Source organism: Myotis daubentonii, chromosome 3, assembly GCF_963259705.1.
Source record: "Myotis daubentonii chromosome 3, mMyoDau2.1, whole genome shotgun sequence".
NCBI lineage: Eukaryota > Metazoa > Chordata > Mammalia > Chiroptera > Vespertilionidae > Myotis > Myotis daubentonii.
In genome coordinates this window covers 11458830-11477925 of record NC_081842.1, presented here as the reverse complement: position 1 = coordinate 11477925, position 19096 = coordinate 11458830, and the positions used below count along the sequence as shown (strand labels likewise).

General features: G+C 38.7%; 1 protein-coding gene and 1 long non-coding RNA gene across 2 annotated transcripts in view; both read right to left on the bottom strand.

The window, feature by feature from the left end:
• Positions 1 to 19096, bottom strand: part of ADAMTS5 (ADAM metallopeptidase with thrombospondin type 1 motif 5) — a 48329-nt gene that overhangs the window by 24529 nt on the left and 4704 nt on the right. The window contains exon 3 of the mRNA XM_059686775.1: positions 10598 to 10730. Coding sequence (XP_059542758.1) covers positions 10598 to 10730 — 133 coding nt within the window. The remainder of the gene's footprint in view (positions 1 to 10597; positions 10731 to 19096) is intronic.
• Positions 904 to 10591, bottom strand: LOC132229999 (uncharacterized). Its single transcript, XR_009451782.1, has 2 exons — positions 5024 to 10591; positions 904 to 2278 (listed from the first exon to the last, which is right to left on the bottom strand). It is a non-coding gene; the product is annotated as an uncharacterized LOC132229999 (long non-coding RNA).

Sequence of the window (19096 nt, the reverse complement as noted above, 5' to 3'; positions counted from 1 at the left end):
TCACTACATATTATTGTGATTATTTGTCTAATTTTCCATCTTCTCTGGTCAATCAAAATCCCCATGAGATCAGAGAACATTTCCCTCCATTGACTGTTGAATCCTCTGTATTTAACTCAATGTTCTGCAAGTTGTAAACACTTAGTAGATGGCTTCTATTTCCTTAGCCAAGTAGCTATATGAGATGAGTGGGGGTGGAGTGGGAAAGAAAGAGAAGTGAAATGAGTAACTTTCTGCTTGCATGCAAATGTAAGCTTGTCTCACCCTTTCATTTCTCTTTGTTATTTAGTGAGTTATGAATGTTTACTAATCTCACACATAAATGGCACAGTTTCATTTACATTTAAGAAAAGCCCAAAATACCAAGATGCTCATCATGGAGTGTTAGAGCTTGAAGAGAAAAGAAAAATATTGGGAAGGTAAGTGATTGTCTAAAGCCACTCAGCTAGGTGATGTTTGTACTTATCCCTCTCAGCCATGTTTCCCTGGCTCCCAGTCACTGCCATCTCCATTCTACAAGACAGATATTATATCACAGAGTTCATAACCGTGGTCTTGTAATCCCACTGAATTATTTATCACATAAGATTAATTTTTACATAGTCTACAGATAAAGAGTCATTGTCCAATAAATCTAAAATGTTCTGCAAGAATAAATTCGGGGCAGCAGTGTAGAAACTCTGAAAAATAGGAAATAGATACTCCTGGTAGCATTTTTGCAAAAGTTTATAGAATCATACGCAAACCACTACACAGGAATGCAGGACATCCTATAGAAAAATGATGACTGCATTTTCTGTGGGTTTCTGAATGCCAAAGGCAAGAACTTGGATCATTCCACCAAAAAAGTCCAGTGTGTACCAGTAAAACCCAACAGAGATGAAGTCTTTCACGCATTCCAACTACTTTTGGCCAACTTGTTAAATCACCAACACCTCATAACAAAGTTGTCCACTGAGCAGCTGGTTGCTGTTGTGGCTGAAATGAAGTAGCTAGGACTTGGTGACCTTCCGAGGCTCAACATGTTCATGCTATTTAAGCAGTTATTTACTTCAATAGCATTTACTAGGCTAGCAAGTTTTCTTAGGGAAAACCTCCCACCAGCAGTCACGTTTTATTTGGTAAGGAACATGAAAGCCCATCACGATCTGCAGAGTGCACCCCAAATCACATGCAACAGGAGATTGGAGGGGTTCTTCCAGTTTTTTGGGGGAGGGTATGTTGAGTTTTCCAGGGAACCCACAGCTCAGCTCACAGAAAAACAGAATCTGTCATTCATGCCCTATTGAACGTGGCTTAAAGTTACTTAGTATATCAAACACGGGTTGAGAATACACTCTGTGCTGCCTGAATTTTTCCAAGGCACAATGTTTCTCAGCTAACACTGGGATTTGTAGGGAAATTTCACACTTGAGTTTTTCCCCCTGGCATAAATGAGAGGGGAAATGGCTTTAAGTGACCTCTGCAACATAATATTTATTTTATATTGGAAAAAAAAAACATGTACTTTTTGCATTCTATTTCATAAAATAGTCATATTTATTTAAAGGACTAAGAGCCTTTTCCCCCCTCCAAATCTACATACATAAATAGCACTTGCCATGCGCATTTTTATTAAGGGATTTTCACTTCCTATGGAGGGTAGGTATTAGGTTTCGGATTTAAAATGCAGGCCATGTGGCAAATACCAATTTAACTTTGAGGGGCCTGGGAGAGTACCTCAATTTTTTTCTTTCATATAGTGGTAAGGCATATCATTTTAAAGATTTCAGTTATATAAGCAAAGCAGTTGATTTTAAAATTCTTTGGTATAATTTTATGAGTATTTTGGCATGCTACTTGGCATACTATTGTGACTTGTACACTCCCTACATTTACTAATTTAGCACTGCAACTTCATTTCTGCTGAAGATACAGATAGGAAATTCTTATTTGGCCCTCAGAGAACATTGCCATTCTGAGCATGAACGAATCTGAGTCCCACTTCAGCGAGAGCTAAAAGGAGATGGGGATTTTGTAAGATCCTCAAGAGTCGGTCAGGAGCTGACTTGCTTGAGCATCCATTGAAAGAGAGGCGGACTCTTCCTAGGGCAGAGGAATGGTCCCTCCTCCATGAAAAAGTATGTCAGCTGGCTGGGACAGGCACGCTCGCTCAAGGGCAATGAGAGTCATGGGCAATCTGAAGACCTTTTAAGCGCCCAAAGAAACGGGCAGCCAGTTCCACAGTAGCTGGAGCCAGGGCACAGTGAGAGAAACCCATGTGACTTCCCCGCAGGAGCTGGACAGGAATGAAAATGGAAGATCAATGTGAGGGATGTTGGATCCCTGTCAGGAAAGACGTGACACACATAGCAAAGGCTGTGAGCAGGAAAAGTGGCGATTTGCAAATGGGACCCTCCAATCATTATGCTAAGACATCCAATGCCAGGCATGATATTTGCCAATACCTTTGAGCCCTAAAATGGCAAGGTACACATAAAAGCATAAGCTATTTTAAATTTTGTTGTTGTTCATCCTCAGCTGAGGATATTTTTTCCATAGATTTTTTTTCAGACAGAGTGAAAGGGAGAGGGATAGACAGAGAGAGAGAGAAACATCGATGTGAGAGAGACACATTGATCGGTTGCCTTCTGCACACATTCCTACCAGGATTGAGCCTGCACCTGTGATACGTGCCCTTTACCCGAGACCCTTCGGTCGTGGGCTGATGCTCTAGTCTAACCACTGAACAAAACCTGCCAGGGCAGCATTACCTATTTTAAAAGGACATTCTCAGTAAAGACAACACATAAGAATACTAAAAGCTGACTCAAAGAGAAAAATCCAGAATCTAGGAAATTTAAAAAGCAACGTCCCAGCTGAAAACAATATATTTCAAGTACATGATGTGAAGGGGAATCAGAATATATCATGATGTCATTGACTGCCTAGGACATTGCCTTTTCCAGTGAGAGTTTGCTCATAAATCACTCACAGAGATTTTTTAAATTACAGATGTGGATGGGAGACTAAGCATTTCTCCGACGAGCTGCCTCCAGCAGGCTTAGCATGGCTGATATTCATACATGTGCCCCAGAGAGTAAAACAGCCAATGTAAGAAAATGTTGGAGAAATTGTTTACAACTCTTTAAAGTGATTCATTGTTGTTTTCATTAAATATGTATTTTATGATGAGTTTTTAGAACAGAGCGAAGTTATTTGAGGGGTGAAGTCTTGGAGGAGGCAGGGGGATGGATTCCAGAAAGTCACAGAAAAGCCATTGTTACCCTGGGAAAGAGAGAGAGATAGATCTTTCTCAAGTCAAAGTATAGGAAAAGAAAGATAAAGAGGTCTCAAAGCAATTTTGGAGGGTAAAAGAAGATATTAGAGAAATTTTAACCAAGTTTCCTCAGTATAACAGGAAGTGAAAACTCCTAGTGGATTTAGGGCAACAATTCACTATTAGGGTTTCGAGTAGAGGTTCTGGAGTCTTGATTTATGGAAAACTTAGTATTTGTATTTGCAACCATTTATTAATTAGTAGATTGTAAAAGATTGAAGAAGTTCATTTGCTTGAACTAAGTTAAGCAATCTTGTTTACATTACTATTTTTATTAGTGAATCTCTTATTCTCAATTGATGTAATTGCAAACTTCTCACCTAAAATCCTGAGGCAATTAAGGACCAAATACACTTGCGTAGTGGGTGCACTTGTTAATGGTATTTGCATTTATACACTAAATAAGGAAGAAAAGGTATTAGAGAGGTCAGAGTAAAATTTAGAGACTCATGTAACTGTCTGATCCGGTCTTTGCTCAAGTGAGGCAGCCACCAGAACTGTATCTTGCTGTTTAAAATCAAGGTGTCATTTGTAAGTGCCTTTTGGAGAAAATACTGATCTATTCCTAAGAGACACGAAAGCACGTCATAAATACAAACGTCATGCTATGAAGTGCCCATCACCCATCAAGAAGGAGCTTATTTCAGTTAGGCTAAGGAAATGCACTTCATGGTAGATTATGGCAAAGCAAAGACTATGGGGTAAGAGTTTGAGTTATGCTGTTAGCTCAGATAGCAAACAATTAGTCACATGATACTTTTTCTAGTATGATAACCGTCTTTTAAAATTGGCAAGTGGGCCGAAACCGGTTTGGCTCAGTGGATAGAGCATCGGCCTGTGGACTGAAGGGTCCCAGGTTCGATTCCGGTCAAGGGCATGTACCTGGGTTGCGGGCACATCGCCAGTAGGAGATGTGCAGGAGGCAGCTGATCGATGTTTCTCTCTCATCGATGTTTCTAACTCTCTGTTCTCTCTCCCTTCCTCTCTGTAAAAAATCAATAAAATATATTTTAAAAAAATTGGCAAGTGGATGTGATTGTATTAAATAAATTTCATCTCTAATGTTCAAAATATAGATTTAAATCACTTTGCCTTTCTAAATTCACAAGTGAGTCTGCTGATAGAAAACCTGAGACAATGTTCACCTGGGTAAAGACATGCTACTTGAAAGGAAAATGTTAGTTCAGCTTCTTATTCAGCTCAGGTATTACTGTACAACCAGGGCTGACTTATAACATTAACCTCAGGAAGGAAATTGGTTGTTTTTCTAAACTTTGGTCTGCAAGTTAAACAGAATTTCAGGCTCTTGACCCCAGAGTGACCAATGGACAAGGGGACACAGCAAGCTCCTAAAATGTGTCACAAAACTCTGTAATGTGTTTACTTAAGAAAGCACTGGTCAAATGAAGCATCTGTCTCTTCATGAAATCATGTTTTTATTTTACCTAATTTTCCAGCTTGGATTATTGAGGTGCAAGAAGGTCATGCCAAGGGGTTGAAAAGTGAGTCAATAGCTCAAATGGGATGAGAGTCTAGAATCCTTGAAGAAGACATCTAGGAGCTCCAATAGCAGGAGAGCTCATGTGCATTCAAATGCAGTTTTATGTAAAAATAATAAAACTCTGGAACTCCCATTTCAAAACAGTAAACATAAATGCCAAATACTGCATCAATTGAAAGGAACAAAACTTAATTTTTTTTTACCTTATAACTAGCTGTGTCAATATCCTTCTGAATCAAATTCAAGATTATCGCCTTCAAAATGAGCACCAACAAACCATTAGAGGATAGTATCAAAATCTTGGGGTCTGTGGCCAGATGAAATGGGTTAGAATTTTACCAGTTTACTAGTTGTTGACCTTAGACAAGTTTAGAAATGTCTCTGTATGTCAGTTTCCTGTCTCTTGGGCGACTCATTAAAAGTGCTTACTTCATGGTGTTTTGTGAGGACTCAATGATATTAAAGATGCAAAGTGCTCAATATACAGACCTGACAAATATCTATTGCCCAGTAATTGTTAGCTATTTTGTTGTTCTCATTGACATCCTGGGCTTATTATACTTTTACTTATGAGTATTCCAATACTCAGTCATTTTGATGAATTTTGACATTTCTAGACACTCTTGATTTGGGAGAGAAAAGGACATTTCTTATCATAAGGAGAAAAAAAATCATGCATTAAGTGTGTGAGATATTTACTTCTTAGGCCACCTTCAACTGGTTGGGTTTCCACATATGGCAAACAATCTATAGGCCTCCCTTAGAGAAATATTAATTGGGATTTGATTTATAAAACAAACAACTGATGCTAAACACTAAATCTCTCAATGTTGCCAGACCTACAACAAAGTCCTATTCCCACCTTTCATCTGGGGGCCAAGAAAGACACAGTGTGGCACTGGCCCAAACTGGATTGAAAAAATGCTCAGTTTGTGTTGATTAAAGCTATGGTTTGGGGGAAAATACCAAGTTTAATCCTAGCTTCCTTTCATTTCACATCTCACAGCCAGTCCTGACATCTGATTCTGTGCACTTGGCGTTGGTCTATGGTGTTTCCAGGGCCTCTGCAGCTTTTCAAAACACGGCCTTGTTTAATCTAATCATCGATGGGAGCACAGTCCCACGCAGATCAGCACAACCAGAGAACGCACTCTAACCACAGCAAAACGCAGGCAGCTATGCTGTTGTGTCTCAACCACTTCCTAGGTCTCCAGCCAAACATTTGGCTTCAGCTTTTTCAGTTGCCTGCTTTCAGCTGAGGAAGCATTTTGGAATCTTTCATGGTGAAGAGAGTCACTTAGCACATTTTATAATTAACTACCATAAAGCAAAGCTTCGGCAAGTTTGCAAATCATGGATTTCATCAGTCTAAATAAAGTCAGATTGTCCCCCATGCTGTATTAGAAGCTGGCCCAACATCAATAAAATTATTATTTTGAGCAAGCATGTGTGCAGCAGGTGAAATCTTTATTATTACAAGCCGATAATAAAAGTTTGACAAGTTAAAAATATAAACTCAAAATATAAACTTACATTCACTTGGAACTTTCTCCAGTTCACATTTGGATTGTAAAATGGCTGTAACCACATTCCTGCCTCCACTCAAGGAACAGAGATGGGGACTGGGTTCTTGATGGTTTAAAGCAACTTTCATAAATGTTCTCAAAATTTAGTCAGTGTTTACATGCACATAACATCGACAGGAGGAAGGCAAAGACTTGCTGCCTATGGAGAATCTAAGGTCATCAAAATTTACTTTCCAGAAGCCTGTATGGGCACCAGTTGAGTAGGTACCTCCAACATCTAGCTCTTTCTTAGAAAGAATTAGCAGGGAAAGAAAAGTATTCCAGTTAACATGCGGGGCATGAAAAGAGTCACTTTCCCAATTGTTCACTTAACCCACTTCTTTCTGACTTTAACACCATGGATAGAACAGGTGCCAGAAGGCACTTCAGGCTGGCCTCTTTATCTTTCCTGTTAATTCTCAATGCAAACATGTTTCAGATGGAGGAGGGAAAAGAACAGAGAAAATTCTGATTCAAGTACAATGGCTTTGTGTTTTAAACCACTATGTATAAAAGAGGATGCAGTGGGGCACTCCATGAGAAAATTTAAGTCGGTTCATGAAAGTGTTATTCTTAACCAAATATAGCCTTTAGAGCAGTGGTTCTCAACCTGTGGGTCGCGACCCCTTTGGCGGTCAAACGACCCTTTCACAGGGGTCGCCTAAGACCATCCTGCATATCAGATATTTACATTACAATTCATACAGTAGCAACATTACAGTTATGTAGTAGCAACGAAAATAATTTTATGGTTGGGGGTCACCACAACATGAGGAACTGTATTTAAAGGGCCAGAAGGTTGAGAACCACTGCTTTAGCGCTTATAGAAGAAATAAAAAAGAAAACATATGGAAACAGCCTGGACATTTTCTCCACAGCTTATGTTTTAAGCTAGTAACATATTCACAGTCTGTGTACATGAAGCAAACTGCACCTTCTGAAATGGGCTCAAGGAAATTCAAAACACTCTAGCGCACCCGGGGATTCACAAGGTTTTTCATCACCAGACATAGCCTGTATCGTTAACCTCCAAATCTGGGAGGTAGTATATGTCTAATAAAAGGGAAGGGAGGAAATCACATGAGAAGGATGGCGTAGAATTAGAATCCAGAGCATGGATAGCTCATTACATGGCCTCATGCAACAACCTAAAAATAAAGCACTGGAAACAGACCCAAGAACACACTGGCTGCGGAGGGGCGACTGTAATCACATACAGATGATTAGGAAATATTTTGTAAGGTTATCTTCTCTAAGTTTTGTAAGGCTCAGACTTTATAACACATGTTCACAATTTTTTAGGCAAAAAGTGAAATTAAAGAATAATAAAGCAATTAGAGAATGAATGAAAGCCAGATCTCTTTATGAAATGGGAATTAAATCCATATTCCTCTATGCCCAGATCTTAAATGTCTCAGATGGGGCCATATGTCATGCAAAAAGGAAAATTAAGTAGGCAGAGTTTGATTGGAGAATGAATTATAGAGAAGTTTAAAGAAGTAAATAGAGGTGATTCAACCAAGAAATGAAAGGGGGGACGGACAGGTGTAGTCATATGTCAACAATTCAGGTTTGATTTTTCACATAGAAACCCACATTTCTCCTACATCGTTGTCTTGTAAAACGATGTTCAATATTCTTGTCCCGTTAAGAAAAGTTTGTATTGCACACATTTAGTTTTAATAAAACGTCTGTTCTCATTGGTATCTGGCTGCTCCCCTTTCAGACGGTTGCATCTGTCTGTGTGACCCCAGACCCTTGGTTTAGGATTCAGGAGGGCTGGGAAAGGTGATGCTGGGAGCCTTTTCATTCCAGCCCAGTTGGCTTGAGAGTCAATGCAGCCCCAAAGAAGGTGCACTTACTGCTGCAGGGTGCTCTTCCAGGGAAGTCTCCCAGATGCTGTCCAAGTGTGAAAAGGGATCAGTACAGGATTGAAGGAAGTAATAGCCCTTCCTTCAAGAAGTTTCTAATCTCTTCTTTGGAAGATCAGAAATTGGCTCATAGTCTTATAGATGGGTGATGCCAAAATTCAGCTCTGTTCCTTATTCCTCACCATCCCTCTACCCAGACAGAGAAGAACTACCCCTGCCTTCCCAGGGATTCAGAATCTTATGGGGCTTCTCTCACTCTGAATGATGGTGATTAATTACTGGTGTTGCTTTTTAAATCTTCTGTTTAATTACAATCCTCTTGAGTGTTTGGACTAATCTCTCTTAGGTTCTGATGCAGAATTGGAAGGTTGCCAATTTTTGGGCAGCTTTCATGTTTCTGCCTCTTACTCACTCATGGACACAGAGACATGTAATAAATATTGAGTTAGGATCTATATGAGGTTATAGTTTTGTTTTTCTTTTTTTAATTCTCACCCAAGGATATGTTTTCATTGATTTTTAGAAAGAGAGAAAGAGGAAGAGAGAGAGGGAGATAGGAAGGGAGGGAAGGAGAGAGAGAGAGTAAGGGGAAGAGAGAGAAAGAGAGAGAGAGAGAGAGAGAGAGAGAGAGAGATAGGTTGCCTCATATACCCGACCCTACTGGGGCTTGAACCTGCAAACTTTTGGTGCATAGGACAACACTCCACCCAACCAAGTCACCCAACCAATTCGAGGCTGTAGTTTTAATTACTTTAATATGCGTGAGTGAGAGACAGGTGAAGACATAATCCCATCCCTGAAGCTCAAATGGCATATGGATCTTAAAAATACTTTCAACTCTTCTAGCCCTGCACAACAGAAAGCCATGGATTCTGAGAGTGTCTAAATGACGCACCTGACATAAAACACAGAATACTAAGGCAGAGCTGGGATTTCATCTCAGATCATGGGTTCCTTAAGCTAAAGATGCTCAATTCATGAGATGTTATATTGAATTATTATCAGCAGTGCCTCTGAGTGGTTATTTAGGCAACAAATACTTTATGTTTGTTCCTTTTTTTGCTTAGATGATAAGAAGAGTGTCAGTTAAGAAAATTAAAGTCACGATTAACACATAAGAATTGAAATTTGACTACAAGATCTCTATTTTACTGCTGCGATACACTGATGCATGCAATTAATTACACCTCTGATTTGAAGTATTTAAAGAACACATAGAAGCAAGAAATCAACACCTTGTGGAATATTCTTTCCCTACTGGGGATGTGAAAAAAATTTTTAATTTCTATTTTAAAATTAGGGTTTCAGCTTAAAAAACGAAATCTATTTAATTAAATACAGCAAAAAATAACAATTATCAAGTCATACTCTGCCCTTCCAAAAAAAATGATGCTAAAAGGTGATACATGCATTTAAAAATGGAAATGAACTATTTAATTAAAAAGCAAAACAGATGATTATGTGGATAACGATAACAGCTGATATCTATAATTTACCCAACTTGGTCCTGAAAATAACTCCATGAAATAGGCAATGTTGTTTCTATACTTCAGGTATAAAAACTGAAGCTTAGAAAGTTTAAATAGGAAGACCAATGTGACAGAGATAGAAAGTACTTTAGCAAGAAGTGAGCCCAGACGTGTCTAATTCTAACATCTAATCCTAAGTACTGAACTAACCTCTCATTTACCTACCTAGTAGTCTATATCAATGTTAGAAAACACATATTCCTAACTGCTGGGATATTTTTCAACAACTAACTCAGCCCTAAACTTCTAGTTTTAGGATTTAGGTGTGTTTCGTATGACAAACACACCAGCTAAGTGACATTTTAAAACAAACTCTGTTGACCACTGAGCTTGGCTTTGCTATTAAAAACAAGAGAGGCATGTTTACCATAAGCTATTGATTACCTTTGACAGGACCAAGCTTTTATCAGCCACAGTGGAAGAAAACATGATAAATTTGTGTGCAAACCGCTTAGCCCTGGATGAGTCAGTAGAGTCTTGAGTAACTCCTAAGAGGAACATCTCTGCATTCCTAGCCAACTGTGACAAATCTCTACGAGTCATTTAAGGATGCTTAAAAGACAGTGGCAGTAGCAAATTTCTCTTATGCTTTTAAATGACAAGTGTCAGACAGGAAACATCTACCGTGTGCCTGACTTTGCCTTCCGTCTCCCTTATTAGTTAACCCCGAAAGTGCAAATATAAACAAATTTAATCCCTAAGGCCGCATCTGAACCAGGAGAAATCTGGAATTCATTGCCAAGTATTTCAGTTCCTGCTGCAGCTGTTACAAGTGTTTGATTTGGCGAGGGAAGAGAAAGGGCGCTGCATACCAATTTCGTGAGCCACAGTGAAAGCTGCGTGGAGGCCATCGTCTTCAATCACAGCACAGCTGCGCTCCGGAGAACATATGGTCCCAACGTCTGCCATTCCCAGGGTGTCACATGAATGATGCCCACATAAATCCTTCCCAGGAGAAAGAAAGAAATCATTAAAATCAATTACCAGCCAGAAGGGTCCACCTTGGAGAACCACTTGCTCACTGCAAAAGGCAGCACGGGGGTATGTTTATGGTATCACCTGTTCGGCTCTGGAAATGTGCCAAAGACAAACCAATGGCATCGACTCTTCTAAGCTTCTCTGAGCCCCAGAGGCACAGGAGGATGAGGGGACTCAATTACATTTAAAAAGATATCGGAGGATGGTAGCTTGTCCATTATAGTAACAGCTGGAGCCTTCACCGAGCTGGAGCCCATGTATGCAGACACATATGTCATGGACCACTTTCACATATGGTCATGCTTAGGAAAGCCTTAATAGTCCGACCTAAATGCATGCTAACTTTATCAGAAGCCCCGCCTAATAATGTATTTTCCATCACAGGGGCAAATTGCAACCACATATTTGTGGCAGAATATCAATATATCAGTAATTTCGATAGGAAACTAAATTTTAATCTAAAAGCATGATTCCTTGAAAGAGCAACTCTTAATTTCCAAATTGAGTTGTAATTTCACAGGTCGTGTCTTCAGAAATGTATGCATTTAATGAAGCATTTCTCAACCAGATCCGTACTCAGAAAATATATTGTGTTTATATAAGTGAGCATATGCATTTTTCTGGTGGGAAGTTGTATATTAAGAGATTCTTAAAGGGGAACATGATCATCTCCCACTAATGGTTACAAGTTATAGATTTAGATAAAAGAGACATCAACAGACAATTGAAAATGGGGAAGTGTAAAGAGAAAATATAAGCCAATTTTTTTTGCATGATAGATGTATCATGATAAACTTTCCCTTAAATGCTATTTGAGTATTAATATACATTAGAAGTTCTTGTGCTTGCCTATGGTTTTCAATAAAAATTAATTGACAGTGTGCACATTTATATCTGAAAAAGCAAGATAGTATCCTAGTAAGCCATAGGTAAATAACTGGAGAAAAGATTTTTTATAAAATTATTAATTATTATGAAAGATGACAATGTACTAGTTGAAATAACATGCACAGTTTCTAGTACAGCTATCATCTTAGTATCTCCAGTACCACAGTGTCTGGCTTATGAAAGGAGCTCAACAAACATTTGCTTAATTGAGGTGAATTATGATGTACAGTCAGACGCAATGTAGACCTCACACACCTTTAACAAGCTATACGCTAGCTAAGCTAGTAAGACCTCAATGGACTTCTGGAAGCCAGCACAAGATGTTATTACTACATAACTAATGCCACCTCCTCATTGTCAACATTCTTCTAACTCTTCTCTATTTTGCTGCATAAAAATCCAACCACCGTGAAAAATGTTTAAATGATATATCCTATGATCTCTCTAGTACATTTTCTAGTACATTTTCATTTTTTACTGTGTTCCATGCATTATGAAATCCCAACTGTAATGAATTACTCTGTGGCTGCCATCTTATTATAGTTCCAGACAGTGGAAATCTCGGCCAAGGAGGCTTGGTGAATCAAATCACCAAACCAACAAGTAGCCTACCAAAGTTTCCTGTGTATCCTTATATGTCATCCTGTGGGATCTCAAATTACAGCTGTTGAAAACAAATTAGTAGTTTTTAAAATTGAAACTGGAACACACTTTTGCATAATAATAAGTCTTAGATTTAATAATATAGTACAATACATTTTTTAATCCACCCCCCCCCCCCAATCCTTTTAGTAGCTTTAAGACCAAAAGTCCAGGTTAAGTTTATTTCTGCACACACATACTTTTTAAAACCAAGACTTATGTTTATCTCCACAACTGAGATTCCTTATCTTCAAGTAGAATGTTAAAATTCAATATTGTTTCCTCTTCTTGCCCCTTACTTCATTAACAAGTTTGAAGAGCCACAGCAAATGGAAATGGTCCTCCTGTTCTGAACAAAGTTTAATCTGGATTTTTAATTTCTATATGTGTGCTGGTAATCAATTGCTCATTAGAGGCCATCAGTCCTCCTTGTCATCCTTGAATTGCATTAAATGCATTTGGCCCTTTGCCATGGAAATGTGTGCATGTGACAAAATTATGAACAGAAGCAGCTATTTTTTCACTGATTAAACCCCTTGATGACATAGTCACACTATATTTCTGTAACTATAATTATGTAAACTGGCAGTCTTTCCATTTAATTCACACAGTTTCAAACACTGGCAGCCCCGTTATGATTTCATCCTCAAGATTCACAGTAAATGCATGTGTTTCTTTGTGATCCAATGTTCATTCCAATGTATTAAAACTCAACTTGTGCACCAAATTAGTAAGAGTATAGCACATCACACTCACGTCTATTTTTGTGGTGATTTATAGCAATGTTTATAGGTGAGAATCTTATTTGAAATTTATAGGAATGTGTGTTATTATTCACAGAAGTAAGAATACTGTTGGGGCAATAGCATTTATCTATCCATCTATCTAGATTTGGGGAGGGGATAATGAAGAAATGTGAGTCACATACAGTATTTACACAAGAGATAAATGAATTAAAAGTGCTGACAAGAGTTTTTCTGATTGATTAGTGTAGATATCAAGGTAAATTACATCTTTGTTATGTTAAAGAGGTTTTTTTCATACAGGATCAATATTTTATCACCATGGTGTAAACAGACAGTAATGCAATGGGAGATTTAGTAAAAACTAAAAAGTGAGGGTTGCAAGAGTATGCAGAGATTTAACAAGTGGGCTTGTGGTGTGGCATTGGCCAGGAGATAAGACCGGGACATTGTATCTAACTCAAAAATAGAGCTGAAATAGGCAGCAAGACTGATGAAGACTTGACAGGGAGGTCATTGGCATGGCGACCATTCAATGGTTTGGCCATTATGAATATGGCAATATCTGTGACTTATGGAATTTAGAAGAACTACTTGTTCCCCAGACTATTCCTGCAGTTGGAGTTGGGGACTGGGAGCCAGCAAAGTATAAAACCTTAACAAGCAGATGCCGAGAAGACAGTACAACTTGGGGAATCGTGATGGTCAGGACTGGGTGAGAAAAATGAACCAAGCAGGTGTGTGAACATGCAAAGTGAAACAAATAACAGGAGATGTAGGATTTCTTGCCTTGCTCAGGAGATAGGTCTCTCTGTGCTGCTAAGAAAAGGAGCTAAAAGGAAACACATGCTGATAAGAGCACAAATCATCACAACTGCAGTAACAGCAGCCAGGATGAAGGAACAATACCTTGTAGAAGAGAAACTTGCATTAAATAACAGCAGCTTCTGTTTCTATGTATATCACCACCTGGGAAGGGCAAGTGTGGAGCTCAAGGGGAGGGCATAAAGAAAAGTTCAACTAGCCTCAGATGTCTATCTATCTGTCTACCCAATTCCTATGAAGAGGGATTGATAGAAGATTAGTCTGATGTGGAACATATTTTAGCCATAGTATTACACAAACATACATTTACACACCACAATCCCCCATACCTGTGAATCCAATTCTTGATGTGTCATTTGGCTTTCTGGCTATCCCAATTATAAAGGCCTTGATTTGGATCTCAGTAGAGACTACATTAATTGTGCCTGTTGGTCCACCCATTACAATAACCCATGTTTATACAATCATTATCCATGCTTCTGATGCAACTAAGTAATACCCCACCCCCACCCCCACCACACACACACACACACACACACACACACACACACACACACACACACACACACACACACAGAGCCCAGCTGGATTAGGAGCCAAGAGATCCAAGTTCATTTATTCCTCAAACAATTATGGTGTGCCCATAATCTGCCAGACACTGTGCTAGGTGCTGACACTGTGGTACACAATAAAATAAGAGCTGATCCTGACCCTTAAGAAACATGAGGATCTGGTGGCAAAACAGATACGCTATGAGAGGAGCAGGTTGTGACATGCTGTTATGAATAGATTGTTGAGGGAGCGCAGAAGAGGATTTGGGGGAATCAATAAAGGTATCTGGAAGGAGGTAATTGGATCTTGAGGGATAAACAGAAGGCTGACAGTCTCAGAGGAAGGGCACTCTAACAAGGAAAGATTGGTGAATCCATCAGGAGATGGTGAATGGCAGGGTCTGTTTTGGAAATGACAGGAAGTTTGTTGGGGACGGAGTAGACAGGATTTGTTAGATTCAGGGGACTTGGGGAAGCTGGAAAAATAGTCTGGGCCCACCCAGAGTTCCATGTTAGGAATTTTTCCCTGATAAATGTGTAGTAAGAAGAAGGGGGAGAAGGAATGGAGCAAGTTGGGGACTGAGGGAGTAGATGCTTGGAGGAGTCATTTTGGAGAACAGAATGAAAGCTAATTAGAGATAACAAATGGAAGGTTACTGCTTTTTAATTCTAACTCTATTATTAAGAATCATTATGTAAGTCATTTATATGCTTTCAGACAAAGTTCCTTCATCATTAACATAAGGAATTTGGACCAGGTGATCTCTATGGCTTTCCAACTATACATGTGTTAGTATTCAATGAAAACATTCAATTTATAGATGGAGAAATTAAAGCTCAGGGGCAATAAGTGTTCAAAGTGGGAAGCTTGAGACTAGTGAAGCTGACATTCAACCAATGTCTACAGACTCCAATTCCTGAACCTATTTTGCCATGGTACTGTTAGATCACCATATATGTTATTCTTGACATTACTCTTATTTTTTACATTCATAAATTATGCTTGGTCAAGCAAATTCCTTTTTTGCAACAGATAATACAGCATAGTCTTTATCTCTATGTTCTGTTTGGTATAATTCAACAATTTAGAGGCATACTAAATATACAAAGTGCACAAAGTTGTTCCAGGAAAGAATATAGAAGTGCAGGATAAGAAAGCAGTGACATCATTAACGTGCCTCTCTCTCTCACCTGCCATATCTGATAGGTCACTGTAAGTCACTGACTCCATCTACCAAAAGTCTCCTGTAACTGTCCTCTCTTTCTCATTCATTCTATTATTCCTTCCTGACTAGACTATCATCCAAGGCTGGTCCCATTGCCTCTTGTAACTTCCCTACCTATATGTTTACACCCCAGATCTTTTTTTAATATATTTTATTTTTCAATTACAATTTACATTCAATATTCTTTTGTACTAGTTTCATATGCCATAAATCATACACCATAGTGGTTAGACAATCACATACTTTACTAAGTGTTCTCTGATATTTCCAAAACACTAATTCAAAAGAATATATGCACCCCTATGTTCATTGCAGCGCTATTTACAATAGCCAAGATATGAAAGCAATCCAAGTGGCCATCAGCAGAGGAGTGTATAAAAAGGTTGTGGTACATATATACAATAGACCCCGGATCTTATAAGATTCCTCCATTCCTCCAAAATTTAAAAGACACAATCTTAGCCTCCATTCATCCATGCACAATGCAACTCAAGCTTCCTGTCAGCCTCAGCTGCACTTTCATGATCCATTATTTCTTGCATAACTCATCAATTTTGGTCCCAAATCTTAACCTCAATATTCCTCTTGCCAAAAAGGATGAATTAACTCACATCCACCTTAATTTACACTTCTTAACTTGATCTCTGCTTCTCTATTTCCTGGTGCCATTGCTTTCATTTAGACCACTCCAAGTCTCTTCTTGAAGATTACTGGATCCACACAACCATATAGGCCAGAAGGTTTTTTCCAGAACACACCTCTGGTCACTGTTGTTTCCTTCCATAGATATTCTTTGAATTTAGTTTACAATTTGAGCTCTTTAGCACAATGCTATAAACTGACTTGGGTTCCCCCAGCCCCAAATTTGTATGTTGAACCCTTAAATTCCCAGTGTGATTGTATTTGGAGATAGGGCCCATAAGGAGGTAATTAAGAATTAAGAATAAATGAGAACATAAGGGTGGGGCCCTGATCCATTAGGATTAGTGTCCTAAAGGAAGAGATACTATAGTTCTCCTTCTCATTCTCCCTCTATAATTTGATTGTTATTGTCTTCTCTAGATTAACCTACCACCCTTCCACTCTGATATTGTCTGTCCTATCACATATCACCCCATTTCACAAAATCACCATATTACCTCTGGGCCATGATCGTTTGGTGTGTCTGCAATGCCTTTCTCCTCCTTATGAGTCTGGCTATCTCCTACTCTTTCTTCCAAATTGAACCAAATGGGTCAGTCAACCTTCTTATGTACTTGCATGATATCTAATGACCTCATCTATCATACAAGTTATCATGCTGCACAGCAATGACCCATTTCCTTATCTCTTTCCTTAAAGGATTCTTAGGAAAGTGGCCACTTTTTAAGCCTCTGAATCCCTCTCTGCCTATTAAGAACATATTGAATATCTGCATATTTTAATTATAACATTTTTAGGTTAGAGAACACTAGATATAGACCAGACAATCTTCTCTGTCATTTGTCATCTGTAGCTCTTAAGATTATCTCTATTTCTCTTTGTATAAGTGTCCTTCTCTGTCAAATCACAACAATGATACTAGGTTGCAGATTGTTGAAAGATTCATTGTAAAACTGTTAATGATTATGGATAGTATGTAAAAAATGTTCATTGAAAGCTCGGTGGTTCCAAAAAATATCTAACCATCCTTCAATGGTCAATTCAATTGTACATGTGCAATGAAGCCTGTATAAAGATCCATAGATAAAATTGATTGTTCCCTCTCCTCTCCTTTTGCAGACTTTGTTTTTAGCTCAGTTGTAGCATTGATTAGAGATTCCTAACATTAGAATGACTTATACATTTATTTGCTTCATCTCCCCTGGTTATAAGACCTGGTGGGAAGGAACTAGTATTTTCAATCTGCAGTATTGGCATGTACTCTATAAGAAAGACAATAATGAAATAGGCTCTGCGTATCGTGCTATATTGTCTCTAATAGATTTTAGATTTTTCAGAATATTCTTCACAATGTCTTTATTTTTAATTGTTATATAATTGACTTATAATGTTATATTAGTTTCAATTATACAACATAATGATTAGACAAATGTACTTATCGTGAAATTATTACCATGGTAAGTGTAGTTAACATCCATTTCCACACGATGACAGTTTTTTTTCTTGTGATGAAAATTTTTAAGGTCTACTCTCTTAGCAACTTTCAATTCATCAATCATTTTTCAAATGTCAACTAGAGCTGCTCAATCTGCCCCAATCTTCCCATTTCTGAGTTATTTTGCCTTTTATTAATTGGGGTTGACCTATAGGCTATAAATTCTTGCTAAGGGTTCATTTCGGCTTTAAATGGGATTTGAACTCAAATATGAGATGGATTTTGCCAGTCCAGTCAGCAAGCAAATAAGAAAAAGCACATCCTTCTGCCTCCTTCAAGCGTCTGGCCTCCTTGTAGGGCCCCCTACTGTCTGCACCTAACAAGAAGCCAGATGGGAAAGAAGAAACGCTATCAGTGGAGTCCCCACCACAGCATTATAACACACAACATAAAGAGGTGTTAGCTGAGAGGCAACTGCCTATTGACTGCCACACTGATAATTAATAATGAAAGTGAATGAACCTTTTATATTGCATAGTCTCGTAGCTGGTTCAATGACAATCCAATGCTTTCCATCCACGAATGAGTGAAGCTTTCATTGGTGTTGTCCCAGTTGGGGGATGTTAAACACCTGCCAATTTTCTCATCAAGCAGGTAGGGGTTTTGCTTCTAAAGAAAAGTGCATGGTCTCCAAAATGGGCTTAAGAGTTTATCTTTAAAGAAACTACTTTCAAATAAAAGAAGAAGCTAGGAATAAGGAAAGAACTCTGGAAAGTACAATTAAATCCTGGGGAGATTGGATTTCGGCTGCTTGATGGCACAAGTGGTGTGAATTCCAGCATAAGTGCCATTCCAGAATGAAAAACGACTCTTGGGCCAGAAAACTGACTGGTGCTAAAGTTTCTCTAATTGGTACAGTACTGAGTGCTGGGGGACAGTCCTGACAATGAAGCGTGTCAGTTTGATAAATGAATTACTAGCGCTATTCTGCTGACTCCCGGACACAACGCTCAAGGTGGCCTCGGCTAGTAAACAGGGGTGGAAAACACATCCTCACACAGTTGCTTCATGCCCGAAAAACAAGTAATTTAGCAGAAGACAGCTGGACACAAAATTTGAACAGAGCTCGGAGCCCATCAAAACATGGATTTCATGGCTTGGCGTCTGGCTGCTAAGCAACGGATTTATGACATCAAAACAGAGTTGTAAAAGTAGGATCCTGGTGCCAACTCTGGGTAGCTCCCATTGAAAAGAAATAGCTGCGAACACATTTCTCTAGGTCTTAAGAGATCTGATTTCCCTGGGATAGGAGAGCTCAGATCATTTCTCCTCTAGCCCAGAATGTGTTTTCCACATTCTGAAGCATTAGGTGGAGATTAAC